We start from the raw sequence: 23,877 nt of genomic DNA, 5'->3' as shown, positions 1-23,877 counted from the left end.
TTTCGGGGAAGGTGTGGGGCGGCGCTGCCGTCTGACCTGAAGCTTGATGAGAAGATTCAGTGCTCGGAGAGCATTGAAATGTGTTTCCTGATGTTGGGAGACACTAGATTTCTCCATAGGCCAGAGGAGGGCTGATGACTCTGGTTGTGGGGCCCCAGGAGTGCTGTTGAGTTGGAAACTAGCTCCACCCCCCGAGTGAGTGGGGAGGTAATACCTGCCGGCCAGGTGAGGCCGGCACACAGATCTGGGGACAGTCATCTCATGTTCCATAAGGAAGGCTGCTGGTCGGGTGGGGTCAGGCCTCAGCACAAAGAGGCTGGAAGTGCCCACTGAGAAAGAGAAAACACTGCTTGAACTTCCCTCACTTCTACTTACTCCCCAGTTTTATACCCTGAGAAGGAAAAAACGACATCTGTCAGGAGGGGAGAAAGTGAGAGCGAAGAGAACACAGGTCGGCTCCTCCCGGTGCAGGCTGGCAACCCAGCCGTTCGTGCTGGGAAGACACAGATCTCACACAAACGGCTCCAGATTCTGCCTTTCCATGGGCTGGACGTTCTCATTTCTGAATGGATAACTTTTTTTATAATTGAGATTCTTTTCATAACCAGAAAATTTTATTATCCGAGAGTAACTAAAAAGTCAAGAGTCCGCCGGAGTCTCTTGCTTGCGGCATGGGAAGATTTCTTCCATAAGGTTTCAAGAAACCGAGAGAGACCAAAATAAATTTGTGTTTGGATCACAATTCCTATGAATCATGCTTGTTCAACACACTGGTTACACAGGAAAAGACAAAGTATTGGTGTCCTTATAAGGGGAGTGTTTTCTGATTTTTCTATAGTTGAAGCAGAAAAATGGCTGAGAAGTCTTCTTGGTATCACTTTGTATCTTAGTTTTCTGATGCTAATGAAGATGATCATATTTTTTTTTTTTTACTAATATTAAAAATCAACAGACTATCTGAAGTGTGTATTCCACATCTAAGGCTTAAGCAGGCTTTCTCATATTTATGCTATGAATTGTAGACCCTTGTTTTATAAGGAAAATCTAGGTCATGTGCCATGCGTGTAATGAAGGCAAGAAATTTAACTCAGTTACTGGTGTCATAACAGAGCAAGAAAAACAGATTTTAAGAAAGCTCCATGATCCCGGCTGGTGTGGCTTAGCGGTTGAGCATTGATCCAGGCACCAAGAAGTCACTGGTTCGATTCCCAGTCAGGGCACAACCCCAGTTTGTGGGCCCGATTCCCAGTGTGGGGCATGCAGGAGGCGGCCAACTGATGTTCTCTCTCATGGATGTTTCTAGTTCTCTCCCTCTCCCTTCCTCTCTCTCTAAAATCAATAAAAAATTTTTTTAAATTTAAAATATAAAAAGAAAGCTTTATGGTGCTGGAAGCACCATGATGTTTAAATATTTAGCAACTGGTACAAATTAACACATAATTTAGGGAAACTCCTTTTATTCTCTAAATAATAAAAATTATGAAACTGTTCAAGTGTGGTTTGTTGTAATAAAAATATTCATCCAATTTTTCTAATTTCCAAATGCACTGATGATTTTAGAAATTGTTGATTGAGCCCTGGCCGGTTTGGCTCAGCAGTTGGAGTGTTAACCCACGGACCAGAGAGTCCCAGGTTCGGTTCCCACTAAGGGCACGTACCAAAAAAAAGAAACTGTTGATTGATCTTTGCTTGACATATATATGTGTCATTTGCTAAATGATGCCTTTGTATGAGCCATTATTTAATACAGAGAACAGCATACAATTGTTCTAATGACTTCTATTTAATCAATTGTCATGGAATGATTTGCATTTACAAAATAGAGAATGTCTCTTTACATAAATGATATTGTTTATGATTGATCATCCTCTTTCATCATTTGCTGAATTAACAGCAAATACATGAATTTTTTCTGTGTCTTGTAATTCTGAGATTTGTACATAATATATATTTGTATCTTTATTAATGGCTGCCCTGAAAATTTTTTATTTGACTATTTATACAATCAAATCTAATGCAGTAGACCAGAAAAGATGTCTTGGACTGCTTGGATTCAAATCCTGACTCTGCCCATTAAGTTTTGAACAAACTCTATGCCTCAGTTTGCTTATGTATAAAATGGGGGCACTAATAATTGCTCATAGGATTTAATATATATTTATAAGAAAGCCTGGCATAGACAATCACTTAATAAGTATAAAATAAATGTTGTTAATGCCCACTTCAGTTGGGCATTTGGTGAGTGATAAAGGTGAATTTTAACAGGGACCATAAAAAGGATTTACCTGAGGTACCAGTTAGCCCCAAATTGCACCACGGGGCCTATCTATAGCTCACAACCCACTTCTGTTGTTGGTCTCAGGAGCCCCATTACCTTTTCAGTGCCTATTGCTTGTCCCCACACTCTGACAAAAGTACCGTGGTGACTTGTGGTTCCTATAAGCAACTATATGAGGGAAATAATAGGGGATGATTAAGACGGGAAGCAGGTGATCATAGCCAAGCTGTGGTTATATGAGCACCAGGTATTTGGTACCAGGATGTCAAAAATGGCACTATTTCTTCTGGGGGGCTCCAGGCTTCTTCTGACTTGGGGGAGGGGGACAATGCAGGGAAAGGGACAGGCAAGTGAGATCTGTGGCAGGGTGGCTAGCAGGCCAGCAGGTCACTAGGTGCCAGCGTGGACCATCTGGGGTTCCTGTAGAGCTAGGTAGTCACGGCCAGTCCTCCAGAACCCCTGAGGGGGGCATAGCCACTGGCGGTGCCTGGAGGCAGGATTTGTGGGGGACAGGAACAGAATATTGGAGGCTCTCTGCTATACCAGGCATTAACCTTATGGGTGCTTGAATCGGAGTAGCCTGTGGAGCCCAGGGCATAGGCTTAGGTGACAAAGGTGGGCACTGAGAAGGAGGTCTGGGCAGCAAGTCTTTCAATACTGTAGCAACGTATTCAGCTAAATAAGGTATATATGGACTGAAAATTAGTCCTGGATTCAAGAACATGTGACTCTCTTGGAAAGGTTAGAACATCTTTCCACTGTGTCTTTCTCTTTTGGTGTTGGTGGTGGTGGTGGGGTTTAATCCTTGCTGAAAGATATTTTTTCCCTTAATTTTTAGACAGTGAAAGGAAGGGAGGGGTGGGGGGGTGAAGAGGAAGAGGAAGAGAGAGAGAAAGAGAGAGAGAGAGAGAGAGAGAGAGGGAAACATTGATGTGAGACAATTGATTGGTTGCCTTCTGCATGACCCCAACGGGGCCAGGGATCTAATCTGCAACCCAGGCATGTGCCCTTCACGGGGAATCAAACCCATGACCCTTTGGTCTGCAGGCTGTTGCACTAACTGCAGAGCCAAACCAGCTAAGGCTCCACTATGTGTTAGGCAAGTACCTTACATGTTCAGGCCTATTGAGTAAGATGATAGTTTTTGCCATTTTTCATTTGTCCATAAAATCTTAATTTATCATAACACGAGGAAACAAAAAATATACTCCATTGTATTTTCCTTTTTTTCTGCTTTAATGATAAATATATGTGAGAGCAAAATCTTAAATGTATTTATCGTGGACATGAAAGTTACTAGTTGCTACTGTCATATGAAGGTACTACTGACAGAATTGTTTTTCTTCTTTTTTGAGAAAGAGTAAAAATCTATTAAATTGATTTAATAGACTCCCAGTCTCCCTGAGGGTTCTTACCTGACTTACAACCTGACCTGTTCCCTTCCCCACTCTAAGATTTGGAGCTTGTTCTTTTGGATTTTTGTTTCAGAGAATGAAGAAGAAATAAGGAAGGAAAGACAAGTGGGTCTAGACCAGAGGTTGTAAACTCTAAATCTGTAGTGTCCAATGCCTCTAGTAATGAGTAACATTGAATGCAATGGTTTGGGAGTAATAGCAGGCAGAGGTGGGCACTGTGGCCGAGTGGAGAGAACAAGCTCATCTCATAGGTCCCCACAGACCAGCTCCAACCAATCAGAATCATGAGAACAGGCTCAGAGCTGCCACACCTTTTAACTTCTCGAAGATCCAAACCTGGTGTTGTGCACGTGTGTGTGTGTGTGTATTTCTTTATGTAAAATATCTTGATTTTGAAAACACTGTTCAGGCCAAACAAAGAATATCTGGGGGCTACAGTCTATTCTCTCAACCAGGATTAGAGCAGGAGATTTTAACAAAATTTGAGGGCCTAGAAGTGGGGAAAGCTGTGGTATATCTGACGAAAAGGAAGGGGAAAAAGGAGCTTTTAGGAGTGTGTCTATGACGCGTCTTCAACATAAGCAGGAAAACCTAGCGAAGGACAGTATTTAAAAACAATTGTAGGTTGCTGGACTGTGTACTTTGGATTTTTTAGCTTTGAATTATTTGGGTCACAGTTCTACATGAAAGTGCCACATTCCTCCACTAGGGGAAACAGAGGGTTCGTTTGTCATCTACATTACATCTGAGTTACTCGTGTCTTCTCAAGGTGAGTACATTCCTCTTTAACATGTTAATTAATAACAAGGAAATGCAGCTTTTATTGTGACTCATGCTGCCAGATGAATACATATCTTAATCCCTGTGGTTTCAAGACTTCCTAGAAGGACAACATGGATGTTAATTTTTATTAAAGAGAAACTAATGATTTGGGCTAGATTGTGCCAAATCTGTTTCATAGTGAGAAAAAAAAAAAAAGACTGAATAGAAGGATACGACAACATTGGTAGAAGTTAGTTCAGCCAAGTGAGATATGAGATCTGGAAAACCTCCAATACAAAAGTCTTTTTTTTTCACTACTGATAAATTTCTACTACTTGGTAACTGTACTCTTTGACATCAGACTTAGTGATGCTGTTTCAAGTAGTCCGTCCTTCCTTCCTTCCTTCCTTCCTTCCTTCCTTCCTTCCTTCCTTCCTTCCTTCCTTCCTTCCTTCCTTCCCTCCCTCCCTCCTTCCGATATCCTGCTCCTATCACCATACAGAACTGTGATCCAAACACTAATTCAAAATGGATTAAAGACTTGAATACAAGAGCTGAAACAGTAAGATAAAGAGAAGAAAACATAGGGGCTAAACTTACGAATCTTGGTCTCAGAGGGGTCTTTGTGAACTTGACCCCAAAGGCAAAGGAGTAAAACAAAAATAAATAAATGTGACTATTTCAAACTAAAAAGCTTCTACACAGCAAAAGAAACCATCAACAAAACAAAAAGGCAACCAACCAGGGAGAAGATATTTGTAAACGATACCTCCAATAAGGGGCCAAAACCGAAAATATATAAAGAACTCTTAAAATTTAACAACAAAAAACAATCCAATTTAAACAGGCAGATGACCTGAATAGAAATTATTCTGAGGAAGACATACAGATGGCCAAGAGAAATATGAAAAAATGCTCAACATCACTATCTGTCAGTGAAATGCAAATCAAAACCACAGTGAGATACCACCTCACTTCCATCAGAATGGCTGTTTCTAATATGACGAGAAAGAAGAGTTGGAGAGGAGGTGGAGTTAAGGAACCCTTGTGCACTGATGGTGGGAATGTACACTGATGCAGTCACTATAGAAACCAGTATGGAGGTTCCTCCAAAAAATTTAGAGCTACCATATGACCCAACACTTCCTCTTCTGAGTATCCACGTGAAAAAATTGAAAGCACTTATTCTTAAAGATATATGTATCCCTATGTTTATTGCAGCATTATAGTCAAGTAGTGTTAGGAATAATTCTTACCTGTTAGTGGGCTGCAACAGAGTTCTTCTCCTTCAGCACATTAGACAGAACTGGATGAGCTGAGTGCTTCTCAGACTTTAATGTGCAGATGAATCACCCAGGGGGAGGTTGTAAATTGATCTGGAATGTGGCCTGCAAATTTGTGTTTTTAACCAGCTCCCAGGTGAAGTCGGAGCACAATTTGAGTAGCAAAGAACTAAAGGATGAAGAAAGATAGAGAATACTGTGTATGGATGTAGAGGATGTCTGATTTTAGGACCTGTACAGCATCAATTTCTCTTCTGGCAGCAGCAGACTGACTTTACTTTGAAGGGAATATTTCCACTTCACGATTTGTTCATGCAGTTCCACCACCTGTGATAGAGTTGGGCCTGGCCAATCAGCTCAAGTGAGCAGGTGACCCGAGTCAGTCAATGATTTTCAGACCCTGGATTTTGGCTAGAGCTACCGGGAAGGAGGCTTTCTTTGCAGTTGGTGCAACCTGGAGCTTCCAGGGACCATCGTGAAAGGGGTGCCTGCCTGAGAATGAAACCCACCCAGAAGAAGCAGATTCAGGTTTAGAAAAAGAAAGATTCCGCCCTGGCCAGTTTGGCTCAGCGGTTGGAGCGTCCACCTGCGGTCCGGAGAGACCCGGGTTCGGTTCCCGCTAAGGGCATGTACCTCGGTTGTAGTTTGTCCCCGGCCCTGGTTGGTCGTGCGGGTGGCAGCCACTCGATGTGTCCCTTCACATCGATGTTTCCCTCTCTATCTCTTCCTCCCACTCTATCTGTACAAAAAATGTAAAAATGTCCTCAGATGAGGATAAAAAAAAAAGAGAAAGATTCCTAATGACATCTTTTGAGAGCCTGGATCTAGTGTTGAAAAAAGGAAGATTCTTAATGATGTCTTCTGAGTGCCTGGCCATACAACTGTCTAGTTGGCTACTTGAGTGAATAAATTTGCTTTTATGCTTCGCCAATTTGATTGAGTTTCGGCACTTGCTAATGCAGTAGGGCCTGCCACATGGTAGGAACTCAGCAGGTAATTGTAGCCTTCTCTTACAATTTTTCTTTGGTTGGATTGAGCAATATATATACTGCATTTCCATACAAACAAGGGATACACACACACACACACACACACACACACGTATGTATATACAGGTATATATAATTTTTGTCCCAGAGAAGAAACAATTTGAAACTATCAATCAGATGACAAGCAATTTTATTTTGCAAAAACAATCACTATACAGCAACAAATACATTTGCAAATTTTGATTGAAAAACATGAACTAACTACAATCAGCCATTGAAGAAATGTCTTTCTATGGTAACAGGCTCTAGAATTATCAGAAGAAAGAAACCCCCACAGATTTCTAGCAGAGTGTTGGACCTTGGAATCCCAGCATACAGAGTATACTTTTTGTTGATTTTTTTTTCTTTTTGCTAAAGTTGAAGTAGATTTTCATGTTTACTTTTTTTTTTTTAGTTTAAAAATAAGCTTTTTCCTGCAGAGGGACTTGGCCTCAACCTACACACGGAGGCTAAAAATCCTAGGCCCAGAAAAACAAACATCAATGCTGATTTTAGCACATCAATCTTTGAAGGAACGCCTAAAATTTGTCTTCCCAAGCCATGAAGCTACTTTATTTTATTTATTTATTTATTTATTTATGTTGGCTACTTAGACCATGAATAGTTTATTTACTTCCTTTTTGTGGCATGAAAAATATGAGAAAAACTATAATTGTAGCTATGTCAGAATTAAGCACATTGAGATATTTTATTTAATAATACTGATGTGTTACATTTTGGTTGATGACTCATTTCCTGCTATATTCCTGTACAAGTGTCTGGAGAAGCCAGCTGCCATTAGTATAGTCTCCATTTAACAAAGTTCTTTCTTTAACTTTCTTCAGCCATATGTAGTTGGTGTTACACAGGTGCCTTGCTTGTGGGTGGGATTTCAGCCCATCACCCTGCTGGACCTCAGCAGGAGAATCCAGAGAGAGTTGGTTCTTAAATGAACATGGCCTTTGAAACTCATCATAAACTCGGATCTTTCCTGCATCGTTGTAAGGTATCCAATTCTTGATTGCAGGTGACCCAGAGAGAGTGAGTTCTTAGAGAAGTTGGCCTTTTAACTCTTCAAAGCTCTGGATTACTTATGTATCTTTAAACAGGTTCTCAAAGGCTAAAGCCAGAGAGAAACTGGCACTAATAGATCTAGAACTGGAACTATGAAGCTTTGATTTCTAGATCAGCGTATGGATGTCCCCACAAGAGTGGTGTTCAAAAAGCTTAATTTGTGTCGTTAATCTTGAGAATGAAGGCAAGATGGGTTCCACCACTTACCCCATAAGAAGACATTTATCCTGTGTGTTTCTCTCTTGTACTGGTACAAATAACCAGGGTATTTTTTGTTAACTTTATAGAGAATCACATTTCCATACAAAGGAAGAGCATTTATTCATTATCCTTTTGCTGTGGTTTAAAATAAACATTTGTTTTCATGCCAAATCTAATAACTCCATGCTTTATATAATCTTTATTTTGGATACGTATTTTTAAGAAACTGAATTTTAATATGTAGAGCATGTTCACTTATTCTTAACTTTTATAAAAAACTTAAACCAAGTTGAAAAAAAATACTTGTTTCTCTTGTTAAAACTGTTCTAACCAGCTGTTAACTTCTTCCTACAGAACTTCAATCACTATCTAACACTATCTATCAAACATATAAGAAAATACCATAAGTCTCCACACAACTATTCTTTCTTCTCCTATTTTCTGGTGCACTTCAAGGGAAGCTGATGGATAAAATGCCCAGATTGGTCAAATCAAACCTCACAGCAATTATTAGGCAGGTAATAGACACATCCATAGTCCTACTCAGTAGTTTCCATCTTTTTGACTGTTGTATAAAATAACTGATTTATACATAGTTTCAGATATGTTTGCCTATGTGAAACCTTTTCGTTGAGAATGAATGCTGCACATTTGTTCCTAGAGTTTCTTTTGTGGAAATCACATTGGTTCCAATATTCAATGGGTCACACAATGTCACTCATGTGTCTCCGTTATTGCATCCCCTAGATTCTTTCTTAGATGCCACTACACTTCCTTTTTGCCTCATCCATGCTCATCATTTCTTCCTCTGTATTCAGGAGCTGATTTGGCTTAAAGGAATCAAACGCCTACCAGATCACTTACCTGTAACTATTCAAATCCAACCTACCAGCCCTGAGCAAGGAAAAGAATAGATAAGGTACTAAAGTGTATCTACCCAGCCTGGTAACTCGTTTGTCTTATCCAGGCCATTGACTAATTCATTGTTTCTTCGGAAGTCTAGGATGAATGATTGGTGAAAGGAATTAATGAACTGATTTGTGATTTCTAGACTGTATGTAAGGTCAAAACAGTATTATCTCCTGATAAGTAATGCTGGGTCATACAGTCGTCCTTTAAAGAGTGCAGTGTTGGAGTCCAGAATGAAATGATTTTGATATCTGCATCTCAAGTATTTTGTAGCTATAGCTTCTCAAAATACTGTATTCTTCCTTTCTGATCAAGGGATCTTTGGGGAAGAAAGCCAAATTTCTTCTGTCAAATAATTTAATAAGCAGGTCCTATTCGGAAGAATGGGATAACATGTCCCGGATTCCCACTGTTAGTTTCAACTTTAGCAAATGGAAAAAAAAGGGGGGGGAGGGGAAGAAATCGTAATAAGTCTTTCATGAATGATTACAGAAATAAAACCCAAACTATTCTGTGAGTCAAAATAATTTAAATCCATAATCTTAAACCAACAATCTGTAAACCCTTGATGTATAGCTGGACCCACCCCCACAAACTACATATTGGTGAAAGCAAAGAAAAATAAATGTTTCTAGCATCACGGGAGAGACTTGTATCTGCCACTATAACAGGGTTACAGCGTTGAGTTGTTACAGAAAGCAACTTCATGCTAAAACTTTTTGTCTTTTTTAATGTGTATTTTTTTTTTTTTTTTTAAATAGGGAAAGAACCCTGCTAACATCTACTTTCACATACCTAAAATTGCAACACCAAAGGTGCAGGAGACACAGATACTGTGAATAAGGGAGTATAATATTCAAGTATATGAGGAAGTATCACAAATGGCCACAGAGAAATATATATATATTTATATCTATAATACTGTATCAAACAGATGGAAGAGGGTGTGAAACTGGTGGAGCGGACACAATCCAGCTGATAGATTGACGCGCTAATCAGACATGAGTCCATCCTGGTGCCGGTGCTTCCTCCCTCCGAGAGCACCGACACCACTTCCTCGACCGCAGCTCAGATGCTTTGTCACTACTTTTAATTAGTTAAATAATTTATTGAATCGACTTATACTCTGATATAATTATCCAGGTCCCAAATGTTAATAACTTAATTGAATCTTTCTTCCCATTTATACAAAATAACACTTAAAAAAAAAAAAAACAAAAAACCTTATTTCTTACATGCTCTTCCCTTCCTGCCATCAGACTCCTTGATTTATTTTAATCTGCGATAAATTACAATGTGCAGCTTTTAATCTGTTCACCCAGCAACAGAATAGTGAAATGAGCAGCTTGGATGTTAACAAGGCCTTTCAGAATGTGGTGGATAGATAGCCTTCAGGCACATGAAAGGTAAAAATGCAATTTTTCAAATAATAATACTCCATGCAAAACAGAGCAGAGCAAAAATAACCGTCCAATTGTACTTATGTAAAGCCAGTGTCTTCCTGTTGCAAATGGAAATCAAGTCAATTTCTGCATATGCTATTCATTTTTCTTTTTTTATAAAATTGTAACAATTACTAGAGTTGGGGAATGAGATTATTTATTTTATGGTTTGTAAAGAATAAACGTAACACCTGCTCAGAGCCCACTCCTGCCAAGAGCTCATGCCTAAATATGATTACTCCAATGCTAACTGAAAAATATTCACAAGCCCTGCTTAGCGAGCGCAGCAGTGACATCCTCGGCCAGGGTGGCAAGCTGGGGTGATTCGAGCAGGTTGATGCTTCCAGAAGAGGACACGTTGCTGAGTCGTCGGGGGGATGCCACGCTGGATCTGCCTGGGGACTGGGTGATGATCTCAGCTCCGTGGTCCACACGGGCCTTAGCATGCTCTCTGAAGTTCAACTTTTGGCTGTCAATCTGTTCAAGACAGGCATTAGTCCTCGTCAACGCGAGCCTCTGAATGACCCCTAGATCTTTTTCTATATCCCAGAGCTAATGTGAATGCCACTTCTATTCAGCTCTGCCATCCCTACTTTCTATATGTTCAGGTCTTCGACCTGGGACCCATATTGATGAAGAGTATTTCAGAAAGACTGATAAAAAAAAAGACGAGATCAGCTCATGACCTTCTTTCTTACCTTGACATGACCACCTCCAGGTACATGGTGAGCATTGTCAAGCGAACCGACTTTAGCTTGGGCCTTTTCTTTGAAATCCAGTTTTACACTCTCAATTTTCACACGGCCACCACCTATGTGAGGAGAAAGGCTTTTAAATGCTTTGCTAAAATTAAATCTTATATTTGTGGTGACTATTCCCCAAAAATGATTATAGTAGATAGACCATTGTAGACCTCAGGCTTAATTTACTATACCTCTGACCATAGACATGAAAAAAACCTTTTTAAAGTTCTAGTCCATTTCATCCAAGATAATGACCCCCTTTTTTGTACCATTATATGGATTGCTTTACATACTGATACCTTTCTCTTCTACCCATTTTAACCTAAGATATCAGGAGAGTTTCTCTTATCGGTATAATAAATACTCTAAAAATAACACTATTAATCTATACTCATGCATCCTTTCTAAAACTTGGGATATTTAGACTCTGACTCCAAAGGCAGCAAATTATATTGAATTGAAGCTCTTCTTTATTCTTCTTCATGGTAATAGGTCACTTGTACAAAACACTATTAGGCCAACAATGGTGCACATATATGGGAAACATTCATTTGTAAATTTTGAACACTCATAGCTTGACTGATATAATAAAAGTCAGAAGCTAAGGTTTTTTTGTTTTGTTTTTTACTAATAAGCCTTAAGAGCTTCCCATTTTAATTAGTAGATGGAGCAAAAGGAGATTACATTCTCATAATGACGTCCTACAACCTATGTGATATGGACTTGGATCTGATAATTTTGTTGTTGCTGTTAATCCTCCCCTGAGGATATTTTTTCATTGATGTTTAGAGAGAATGGAAGGGGGGAGGGAGAGAGAGAGACACAGGGAGAAACACTGATTGAGAAAGACACATTGATTCGTTGCCTCCTGTATGGATCTGCAACCCAGGTACATGCCTTTGACTGAACTGAAACCCATGACCCTTCGGTCCTCAGGCTGACACTCTAACTGCTAAGCCATACCTGCCAGGGCTGATCTGATAATACTGACAGAGTTTTGACCATGGTATTTCTCTAACTGCTAATTATTCCGAACATCAAGGATCTGCTGATAGAAGAAAGTGGCCACCCTTCAGAGAGGTCTCCCAATCTCTGCACGCCCTTCTACCTCTCCCAAGCTTGCAGATGCAAGGAGGTCTACACTAGGGAGCTATTTGTGGTCCTTTAGCCTGTCCTTGAGCACCTCTCAGTTTCCGTTGATGTCTGTGACCTGGAAAGAAGCTGGGTTAGTCTCCTTTACCCATCTCCACCTAAGAAATGTTCTTTCACTTTCATTAGCAACTTGGTTTTGGCTGTATGCAATTTTTTTTTTTTTTTTTTTTTGGAAGGCTAGTTGGTAAGCGATGTGATCATCTACTATTATGGCATCTCTCTTGGGATTTTAATTTGAGAAGAAATACCTGAAGGACTCTATGGAAACATGAAAAATATTTTTAAAATTTGGGTTCTTGATGCTTTTTATCTCCATAGATCAAAGAGAAAGCTCTGTTAATGCTTCACAGGTCTTGCAGTGTGTTTCTCATGAAATGCCTAGATATCTGTATTATCACCCCACTACCTGACCAGGAACCCCTTAATATTATATGGTGTTACTGGATTACATTTGAAGATATATCCATTCATTCTTCTCCTGAAGGCTTCAGATGTGCGTGATGTTATTTAAGTCATACTTTCAAGAAAACTGTAGTTGTCCTCTCAAAATATGCAGGATTTTTTTTTTTTTTTTTTTTAACATGGCCATGTGAGATTCACTTATTGGTTGTGATGGGATTAGTGTGATTCTTAAAACATTCTTATCTTGTTTAGAGGCTGGAGGATGTTGCATTTTCAATAAGAAGAGGTCAACTTTCTTAGAATTGTACTTTTTAATTTTGTTGCCTCTGACAGGAATTGCCTTTTTGAGCTTTCTTTTATAATTATATGTTGTGTCAATATAATTTTGTTAAAATTTTTGTTGAATTATATTTTGAGAGAGAGAGAGAGAGAAAAAAATGTAATATTGACCCAAAATATATTCAGAAAAGGAAGCTTATTTTTGTTAAAGTCCTACTAGAAATTTCTATGCAACTGTTAAAGAAGTCCGTTTGAATTAAGAGATCTATGTCTTTGGTTCTGAAGAATTCTGGTACCCATCAGGAGCAGTGATTATGAAAGACTACCATCGTTATCAAGCTTCATATATTCTGAAGTGAAATCAGTAAGTCAACATATTTTAATCTATGACTACAGGTGTTCACTTGTTTCATTATAGTCTCTGTAGATATTCCACATTCCAAAGTAACCTTGTGAAAAAGCTTGTTATTGTCAAGGATTATTGTGCTAACACTTCATGAATGCAGTCATCTGATTCAGTAACCACAGAAGAGCTAGATATAGAAATAAGTGGGAGTCCATGATAATCGTCTTTTATGACCAATGACTCTTACACAGAATATTTCCTTATCGGTGTAAAAGTTTTCTGTGCATCAAGACCCCAGGTGAATTTGAATTATCGTATACTTACTATCTGGAATTAAAGAATCCAATATTTTCTTTTGTATTCTGGAATAATATAGGTAGTACGGCCAGATACTTTAGTCATACTTTTGACAAGGAAGTACAAAGTCAACTAAATGTTTGTAGGCTTGACTTACAGACAGGGGAATTGTGAAGATAGGCAGAATGGGGCCATGTCCCAGATGCCTCATGAATGACAAAGACACTAAATCCAAGGTAGAAATTCTGAAACTAGTAACAGAGATTCCATGTAAGTAGTTTTTAATTCCTTGACTTGCTTTATGAATACTCTTTGCCAAAGTGAAGCCTGGTTTATAGATGTTTCTAATGCATTTATCCATTTTAAAACGTATCCTATCTACCTTTGTTTTTCAACTAATAAATTTTCTTAATAATTTTCTCCTGGTCAGCAATCTTACTGGGCTCAATAGTTCTTATACCTCGTTTCTGATAACGTGAGAGACAATGAGGAATGAGGACACTCTATTACCTGGTTTAATTAAGGTGCTAAGCATAAATTATTAAAACCAATTGCTTCCTCTTAGGAAGTAAGACTATAAACTCTACTTTAGAGCACTAGTCCCATGAGGTATTCTAGAAGAACAAGAGGTCCATGGTGAAAGAATTTAGGGAAGCATTGCATTCTGCTGAGGATTGACTGTGCTTATGGACTACTAAAGGATCTGAGAAGTTGAACAAATAAAGTTCTTTAGCTTTGCTTAACCACAAATCCTTGTTTCATATACTGTAGGAAAACAGTCTCATGAAAAATCTTTGGAAATGCTGCTTTTAGTCCATGTAATTATATATGAATACATGGTCCAATGCATTTTATAGACTATATATTTCAAGAGAGCTGCAATAACCTTTTAAATTTTAACCTGTCCTATTTATATATATATATAAATAAATATAAATAACATGGTCTGTTTTTGGTAATTGAGTTTACTTGTCCAAATGAAGATGCCCAAATTTCTAACTTAAGTTTCTCTAAATAAAAAAATGAAGTATTGGGATATTGAATCATCCTTCCAATTGGGTATTTCACAACAACAGTTTTGCTTGTCAGTTTCTCAAACGACTGAAAAGAATGTACTTACCTGGCCTGTGGCGGATGTTCTTCAGAGAGCCACATTTGGATGTCACATGGCTTAGGTCTATCTTCTTAGTAACAATCTGTACCTGTGTGAATCACATAAAATATGCTTAAAATAGTTCATACATGAACAAACCCCCTAAGCTCATACATAAATCTAGAAACATATCCAAACTGACAACACACTACAACATATCCAGGAACCCAAACTGAAGTACATACACACATAGAAAACAATCTCCCATGTGTCCTCCCACGTGTTGGAAAGAAGGACTCAAGTGAAAGGAAATCCTAAAACAGAAAATGTTATTAGTAGAAAACAGATCATGCCACAAGGAGACAGAAACACCTGGATTAATAAGGCAAGAATGAAGCCACATTGTGTTAAACCTTTCCATATGCAAAGAGCCAAGTGAAGAAAGAGATAATTATTATTTCAAAAGTGATTTTTACTTAAAGGTGACCAACATCACTCATAGACACCAGAAGAACAGCATTGCTTCAAGATACAAGAAGAAGAAAGGAGTAAACATGTTTTTCTAAAATATTATGTCTTAGCTAAATGGAATTTTTCTTGTACAGCAAATTATTAATTGATAGCAACATTTGTGTGTGTGTGTGTGTTTCCTTGAAATTATTTCCTCTCCCAACATTTAAAACAGTGCTTCCCCAAGTGTGGTTCACTGTCCATTTGCCTCGGAAGTATGTGGGAATTACTGAATTGGACGCTGTGGAAATGGGGCCAGGACCTCTGCATACTTGAATAAGTGAGTCTTCTCTAGAGGAAAGTTTAAGGCTATTGTTTTAGAGGTTGGAAGCTCCCCTACTTATTTTAAGTTTGTTAGTTATCTCAATTTATCCTTTTCCACTTAGGTGTTTTGACCAGCAGCACCTGCAGCAGAGAGCTGGATCCGCCTTCTGATCCCCTCAAATTATTTACTAGGACTGACATCTTCTGAGAGAGTATCAGCTGGGTGACACTTACAGTCGGGGCCACAGGGAGGAGGGCAGCCATGTTCCTGTAAATACTGACGCAGGCTTAGCCCGGCGCTCTTGGGAAAGCCCAGCAAACCTTACTATGGACTTCCCATGACAATGACATTGTTATGCTCAGTGGATCTACTTTGAACATCAGATGACAGTTCCTGGTAGGGGTCACTTGCTCATCTCTGCTTTCACTGCTTGACTCCATCCCTACCCAGTTGAGGAGCAAGGAGCCAAGAGTTATTAGACAGGTGAAAATTCTGCTTTTGGTACTTTAAATTATTGGAGTCACAGAAGACCAGACCTAAAGTTTAGGTGACAGGATCTGGCTTCAGTTTGCCTGTTTCAACTCTGCCTCAACCACATTTGAGCATCATGGACTTATCTTTCCCTTCCTCTCATAGGATATTATTTCCACTCAATTTAAGAGACAGGAAAAATAGCATTAAGACATGTATACTGGGACTTGAATCCTTTCACTTTGAATTACAGATGAACCATGCTTCACCAGTTTTGTATTATTCCAAGTGATTTCTAACTCTCATGAGTAATGAGGCACAAAAGGCTGACATTGCACACTGGGTACTTTAATCTCTATCAGTCTCTGCCTCAAGAGTAATTTAAATGGAGCCAGACAAGTGTGTGCCCAGGTGACTTCTGCAGGGGAACAGAGACAGCAGGAGGAAATACCTTGGGGCCAAAAGCCAGCGAACAAAATTGGCAAGTGAAATGGGTTTCCCATCCTCCTGAAACCATGGTGTACTCCATCAAGGTTTTGTTTCTCAGTTGGAAGCAAAAAATTTGCTGATGATCTTAAAGGGAAGGATGGGAAACCCATCACCAAAAATGCAAGGCTGACAAGCTCCCAGATCAAGGGGACATGTGGCATAGCAACAAGAAGGGGGGTGTGCTGGGAAGGAGGCAGGAAAGGAGACAGGTGCTGGCTGCGCAGATGGCTCCACGCAACCAGGACAGCTTTCTAACAGAAGCGCTACTTACATTTCCGCCCCCAGCAGAATGTTTGATGTTATCCTTGGAACCACATCTGGACTGAACCTTGCTAAAATCGATCTTCTTGTTTAAAATCCTAACCTAAAAGGAATTGGAGGTAACTTCATTGTGCATTTTTCTTTCAACATGCTGGGTATAGGGAACCAGAATGGGTAGTGTCCAAACGGCTGCAGACTCCCTTCTACCTACATAATCATTTAAGAGAAAAACGAACACTGGAACTGAAGAGCAGATCTATCATTAAAATAAGCCTCTATTGTTCTGTACTCCCAAGGGTCAAATGCTCCTGAGCCTTAGGCATCCCACTTGTAGGCAAATGTAATCTGGAAGTAATTAGAGGAGCAGAAAATTAAAATGGATCATCTGTGTGGAGGAGGGATCCAATACTGTGGGCAACACTGGGACTCAGGTTCACTCTATGGAAGGTCCAATAGTATAGTTCAGCCCAGGATCCTGAAGGACAGGGCAGTGTCCTATCTGCCCCCACCTTAACCCCGACAGTGTCAGCCATCACCATTATAAATCATCTCGTACTCGTGACGTAACTGTATTATTGGCCACATAGCTACAAGTGCAGTGAATGCTACAGGTGAGGGTCCTCATTCATTCAGGGGAAGAACCCCTGGTTCCCTAAGATGGTCGACAAGGAGGCTCTGGGCCTCCCCTGCAGGTTTGGCTCAGTGGCCTTTTGAAAGGCCTGTCTCTGACAACCGCTCACAGACTGCCATCACCCTTGGAAGGTGTGGCAGCATTCTTTCCATTTTTAGAAGGGGGAAAACCAAAGACCTTTAGTTAGCTGACTTGTAGTAGGTCATGAAGTCCAGGTCGTGGCTGGGTCTAACAGATTTGAGGTTAGGTGTTTCATTTCTACTTTCAGGAAGTTCAGTATTATCTTGAAGACAATAGCAAATCCAGATCTGGTATAATGGAATGTACAAAGTAATAACTCTTGTGAGCTCTTTCATGTGTCTTTTGAATTCTGCATGTCTTGGAGGGCTGATGAGCAAAGTTAGCACGGAAGGCAAGATTTATTTTTGTTGTTGTTTGTTTGGTTTTACTTTCTCTGTAACTACTGTTCTTCCTCCCTTCCCCCAAGAACTCAGAGAAATCACATTGTCAATGCTTCAGGAGACAGCTTAACCTCTTATTTAAAAAAAAAAAGAAAAAAAGCTAAAATAGTTATCCTAGATATACAGCCATGCCCCAAAATAGCATCACATATCTCGATATTTTAAAAAAGGATAAAACATGTCAAGAGGACATGAATCCTGGCTATTTTTAACTAGACAACACTTAAATTGCTGTGCTTGCTTAATTAACACTGACAAGATAGCTGTCCCTTCTAGGGAAATATCATTGACAACTCTCACCAACAGCCCAAGAGAAGGGCCTCTTGTCAAAAGCTGAACTCAGACGGCATGATGATTGGGCCACTCTTCAGGGCATAATAAAAATTCCAGTTTCATAAAAGGGGGGTATATCACACAGTCTATAACAAACAGTAAGTGTAGTTGTAATCTAAGAGTTTCATATAAAATGTGACACACATACCTTTAAGGGCCTTTGCATTTCAAACCATAAAAATTAATTTCAGAAAGGAAATAATTTTGATTTATTATTTCTAATAATAGCAAATATAATTTTTATCCATGAAGATCTAATTATTTTGGCAATGAAACAGAATTCATCTAAGCCATTTTCTGCCTCATCCTCAGGAATACACAAGGTCTCATATTTCATTAACAAATTTTAGTTAGAGATCATTAGAGTACCAAGCAAGTGACTCATTACAAAGTGATCAAAAGCCAAATTTTAGTCTGGTTCACTTGTTGCCAAAATGGAAATTCTAAATTCAGTTGTATGAATCTGACTCTAACATTTGACTAACTTATTGACAATTTTTATGATTTCTGAAACAAAATATTCAAGCCTAAAGGGATCACACACATTGCTAGCATTATTTAGAGATCATTTATATCTTAAAATCCTAACACTTAAAGGTCAACTTCTGTTGATTTTTTTCCAGGTTTTCTGGAGAGTCACAGATTTTCTAGTGAAACAAGCAGCTGACCTTCTTCAATGGTAGACTTTCTCAACCTACATCTGCTCAAGCTGTAATACGAAGCAGACCTTTGACATGCATTAATGGCACATTCTTCACATAGTTCCACATTTGCAATAACTTCATAGCATATTGCTTTTGTCTAAAATGAGGCAAAGTCTGACACTCATCATCTTGCTTAATGCTTGAGTAGACAAAAACAAAACCACTTTAGGCAGCGGGTGCTTGATGCTCAGTATGATTTATCCTCTAGCTTGACAACTGGTACCTGAACACCCACTTAGTCTGTGTGACTCACATTTATGCCTTAGAAAAATTATGAAATATTACATACCAAAGATCTTTAAAATTACTGACATTGATTCATACTTAGAGCGTTAATTCCACAAAGACTAGTCGTTCTCACAAACCATTCCATAAAATAGAAAAACGACGGCTGCTGTGAAGGATAAAAGTTTTATTCTAGAGTAGTTTTTTTGGCTTTGTTTTGTTTGTTTTTTTTCTTTTAAATTAGAGAGTTCAGTTTTTAATCTCTCTGTTCTATGGAAGGATCCAAATAAAATTCCTTTCTTTGGGAAGAATCCTCATTGAACTTTTGTTTTCCTAAAGCCTATGTCAATAGAAAATTATTTTAACATCTTAGAGACTGTCTAAAAAGATAACAAACTTCTTATTTGACAAATTAACTTATTTTCTATATTCATGATATAGAAGAAAAAAATATTTGAATAGTCATTACCCAAAATTAACTCTACCACACATTTTAATCATTGTCAATTTCTTTTTTTTTTTTTTTTAATCCTCACCCGAGGACATTTTTCCATTTTTTGTACAGATAGAGTGGGAGGGAGAGAGAGGAAGAGAGAGAGAGAGAAACATCGATGTGAAAGGGACACATCGAGTGGCTGCCACCCGCACGACCAACCAGGGCCGGGGACAAACTGCAACCAAGGTACATGCCCTTAGCGGGAACCGAACCCGGGTCTCTCCGGACCGCAGGCAGGCGCTCTAACCGCTGAGCCAAACTGGCCAGGGCGTCAATTTCTTTTATCCAAAGTTTTACTGCACTATTAATGCAAAATTAGTAATTTGAAAGAGAAACAATTCTTTCTTTTGCATAGTTCACAGAAGTGAAATGTATTGTATCCATCAACTGGATCATCTTCCTAAAGATCTGCCTTACTCAAAATTCTCCCCAACTCCCTATTTCCAATTAAATGAATAAACATTTCTTTGCTAGGCATCCAGGGTTCTCAGCAAATCTGATTTTTGAGCCCTCTCTTAATACTTTACATGTCCGCGAGACAGTGTTGTTTATATTCTCAAGTTCATCCTCATGCTTTCTTTATATTATTATCTCTTGCTAGTTGAGTCTGTAATAGAGCACCCTTCAAGGTTCAGCCCAGTCAGTCAGGCAACAGTGGGAGGCTGAAAAAAAATTCAGCATCATGGGCAAATATTGGCGACTTACTTACATAGTTGACTTTGCGTTCACATAGTCATATAACAAGAAGAGTTATAAAGAACAGGTTAATGTAATTGAATAATCAGAATTATTTTTACTTTTTTACTAATTCTATCTATTCCTCCACCAAGCTAGAGAAGAACAGTGCAATTACTTTCTGGACAGTCCTGGTGTGACTGTAGTTGAATTTTTATTATGATGGTTCAACAGAAATGATTGGCCATTGTACTCTCTCTGAATATACATTTAATTGATCTTTTAGAGAAAGTAACCCCCCCCACCCCCTGCCAAGTGGGGTTATTCTAAGAAAGGACAGGAAGACAAAATGCAGGATATGACGGTAAGCAAGAATTCATCTCTTACTGAAAATTAGAAATATAAACTTTGTAAAATGGAAGAAAATACAATCCCAATTTACAGTTTTTAGTAAAATAATTTATAAACCATGGACATTAATCTCAATATCAACTTACATTTCTTAAGCAAGTGATCTTATTTGTTTTTAATTTGACACTCTCTGATGCTGCTTTCTTCACCAAAATATCCACATGTCAGCTCAAGATAGTAAGACACCGAGGGTATCTGGGGTCCAAAAGTTCGGATTCGGTTCTCAGCTCCCCCACAATGTAGCACTAAGCTCTTCAGGCATTTTCTAGGTATGACCCTCAATTGTGACATCATTTCTTTCTTCTTCCATCCAAGGTTGTCTTAGAAAGAATGCTTTTTTTTTAAGGGTAGTGGACAGTGACACTCACCTGACTTTCCTTTAGCTTCACAGGGGGTTAAACTTTTTCTCTGGGTTTGCCACATTTCTCAGGAGTGTTTCAAGTGAACTATTCCTTTGTCCTTGCATTATAATAACACTTTTTTTTGTCTCTCTCAAAAGTGTTTCCCATTCCACAGCAATGAATTTTAATAAAAACTACACATCTAGCCTTGATAGAGTACTGAGGCATCATATCTTAAAACAAGAATATAACTGCATCAGATATTCCAGAAGGTTGAAATTTCTCTGGAACAGATAACATTTTTCAAAGATGCATCTGTTAACAACCCTGTGCTCTGGTTAAAATGCATACAGGTACAAAACTTTATAGACCATTATGAATTTTCATTAACCCTGGGTACACTGACAACTTTTTCAAAACTAAGTATATCAAATATAAACAATAAATATGGCTGCGTACACATTTAAATAGAATAAAATTGTCTAGGTCAAAGCCTGCAATTCCCCAGAACCCTAAGAACGGCTCAGTGGGGGCTCGTTAAGGTGCCAGTCCAATTGCCTATGCAGGCTGTTTTATCAGACACACAAAGTTAGGACCATAATAAAAAACTATGCGGTGAATGCTGAAAAATTTGGAGAACTTTTTGGTGGAATAGACATTAAGCTTAGTTATTAGATCCTTTGTTAATTATTTTAAGTGGGCTCTCAAGGGGCACTGAAAGGAAAGTATAAACACAACAGTCACTGCGATTCAAGAAAATTAACAGATAAATTAATATGCTATAATTTTTTGACATTAAATTTTTTTTCTCTGGTTTAAATTTTTAAGATATGTAAGGAGCTCAACTGGTGTGGCTCAATGGTTGAGCATCGACCCGTGCACCAAGAGGTCGTCAGTTGGATTCCTGGTCAGGGCCCATGCCCAGGTTGTGGGCCTGATTCCCAGTAGGAGGCAGCCCATCAATGTTCTTGCTCATTGATGTTTGTCTCTCTCTCCCCCTCTCCCTTCCTTTCTCTTTAAAATCAATTAAGAAAAAAAAATTTTTAAGGAATAGTGAACCAAGTTATTAAAGAAAGTAACTTTTATTTAAGGACTCAGTTAGATTTATTCCCCAAATTGGATTTGAGAGTTAGGATGTACAAAACCTCACCAACCTGTGATGGCATCTCAAACCAATATTTTTTTTTCTTCACAGGATTTTAGTCTCATTTAAAAAAAATTATTTTTATTGTTGGAAGTATTACAGATGTCCCTCCTATGTCCTCCATTGCCCCATACCACCCTATTCCCACCCCTTCCTGGCCTTCATGACACAACTGTCTGTGTCCATGGGTTGTACATATATGCATATAAGTTCATTGGTCAGTCTCTTCCCACCCGTCCCTCCTTTTCCTCTGAGATGTATCAGTTTGATCCATGCTTTCATGTCTCTGGATCTATTTTGCTTATCAGTTTATTTTGTTCATTAGATTCCACACATAAGTGAGATCATGTGATACTTGTCTTTCTCTGACTGGCTTATTTCACTTAGCATATTACTCTCCAGGTCCCTCCATGCTGTCTCAAAGAGTAACAGATCCTTCTTTTTAACAACTGCGTAGTATTCCAGAGTTTGCTCAGTTGTTTGACAACAACCTGGAATTCAAGGCTGTCCCATGTCCTTGCTTGGCTTGTAAATGAATAACAAGCAGAAAAAGACTCTGCAGATCTCAATTTTGTAAACCCAAATCAGAAATTTTTTTCATAGTTATGAATAACTAATACTTATGAAGCTTACCTCTAAAACTTTTCATTACCCTACAAGAGACACTTGAATTACAGTTATATAGGTTCCAATGCATAAAGCTAGGGTTTGTGATCTCAATGAGCTTTCATTTTGAGATAATTTTGACTTTGCTACAAAAAACACAACCCTTTGTCAATATACTATAATGTATTTCAGTAAACACTTTTCTTTCATGCTGGGTTGACTGACAGTATTTTAAAGCTCATGGGGTATTTTATTACTCCTTTTATTTAGCAATTATTTGTAGTCTTAAGGAGATGAAAAGAAATGGCTTGGAAAGAAATTAAAATTAAGTAAGGGCAAGATACTAAAGGGGACAAGAAAACAAACACACACCACTTCTTTTCTGCCTAGATTATAGAGACCATATCATATTGTCCCATTCCCCTTTGTCATATAGTAATGGTACCCAGCAGAGTCTTAGTAAAATGTGATGAAAAAAATGCATGTGTAAATGGGAAAAAATCTAAATAAGCTTCAATCCTGTTTTAGTTTACAAAATTTATAGTTTTATACATTTACCTACACATGAGTAGACCTCCACAGTGGTGACCATCATCATTTTATATGAGAAAAAACTGTTATACTATGATTTACTAGTTGCCTCCAAAATTAGTTCTATTTTTTTCCCTGAATTTAAGATTGAAAGCAACTCATTCAAATTAGCATATAAAAAGCCTAAAAACCTTAGGATGATGCCTAACGCTTTATAAAAAATATAAAAAAAGATTCTACTCTATGTTTTACTCATTTCATTTCTCTGACTTCTTCCAAAATTAAACTCTTCCATTTCAGAAACACTACATTTTTACTCAACTTCAGCTTGCCCGTTGTGGCACAAATACTTATTATGGAGCTTATTAGAATAACTAAATATTTTTTTTTTATTAACTATAATGCAAAATTGCTATCATCCTCTAAGGCAAGCCATAGATATGAGATCTAAACGTGACCTTATAGTTTATTTAAATGACATGGTGCTATATAGAAAATGGGTATTATTTTGTTGTTTCTACTCTACAAATTAAGAAATCTGAGGACCAGAGAGGTCAGTATCTAAGGTCACACAGTAATTTCATAGAAAAGGGGTATCAAGAACTCAGCTTTTACATCT

At 38.4% G+C, this 23,877-nt stretch overlaps 1 protein-coding gene across 26 annotated transcripts in view; it reads right to left on the bottom strand.

The window, feature by feature from the left end:
* Positions 1-7,167: 7,167 nt before the first annotated feature.
* The window catches only part of MAP2 (microtubule associated protein 2), a 283,366-nt gene continuing 266,656 nt past the window's right edge, over positions 7,168-23,877 (bottom strand). For 16 of the 26 annotated variants that reach the window (XM_036253788.1, XM_036253789.1, XM_036253793.1 and 13 more), the window contains 4 exons: positions 16,711-16,803; positions 14,732-14,813; positions 11,091-11,203; positions 7,168-10,869 (listed from right to left, as the gene is read on the bottom strand). In XM_036253788.1, the coding sequence (XP_036109681.1) occupies positions 10,654-10,869; positions 11,091-11,203; positions 14,732-14,813; positions 16,711-16,803 (504 nt within the window). In that variant the 3' untranslated portion in view covers positions 7,168-10,653. The remainder of the gene's footprint in view (positions 10,870-11,090; positions 11,204-14,731; positions 14,814-16,710; positions 16,804-23,877) is intronic. The other 10 variants (XM_036253798.1, XM_036253801.1, XM_036253804.1 and 7 more) reach the window with 1 other exon arrangement.

Source organism: Molossus molossus, unplaced genomic scaffold (genome assembly GCF_014108415.1).
Source record: "Molossus molossus isolate mMolMol1 unplaced genomic scaffold, mMolMol1.p scaffold_m16_p_11, whole genome shotgun sequence".
Lineage (NCBI taxonomy): Eukaryota > Metazoa > Chordata > Mammalia > Chiroptera > Molossidae > Molossus > Molossus molossus.
This window is presented reverse-complemented; position numbering and strand designations above follow the sequence as displayed.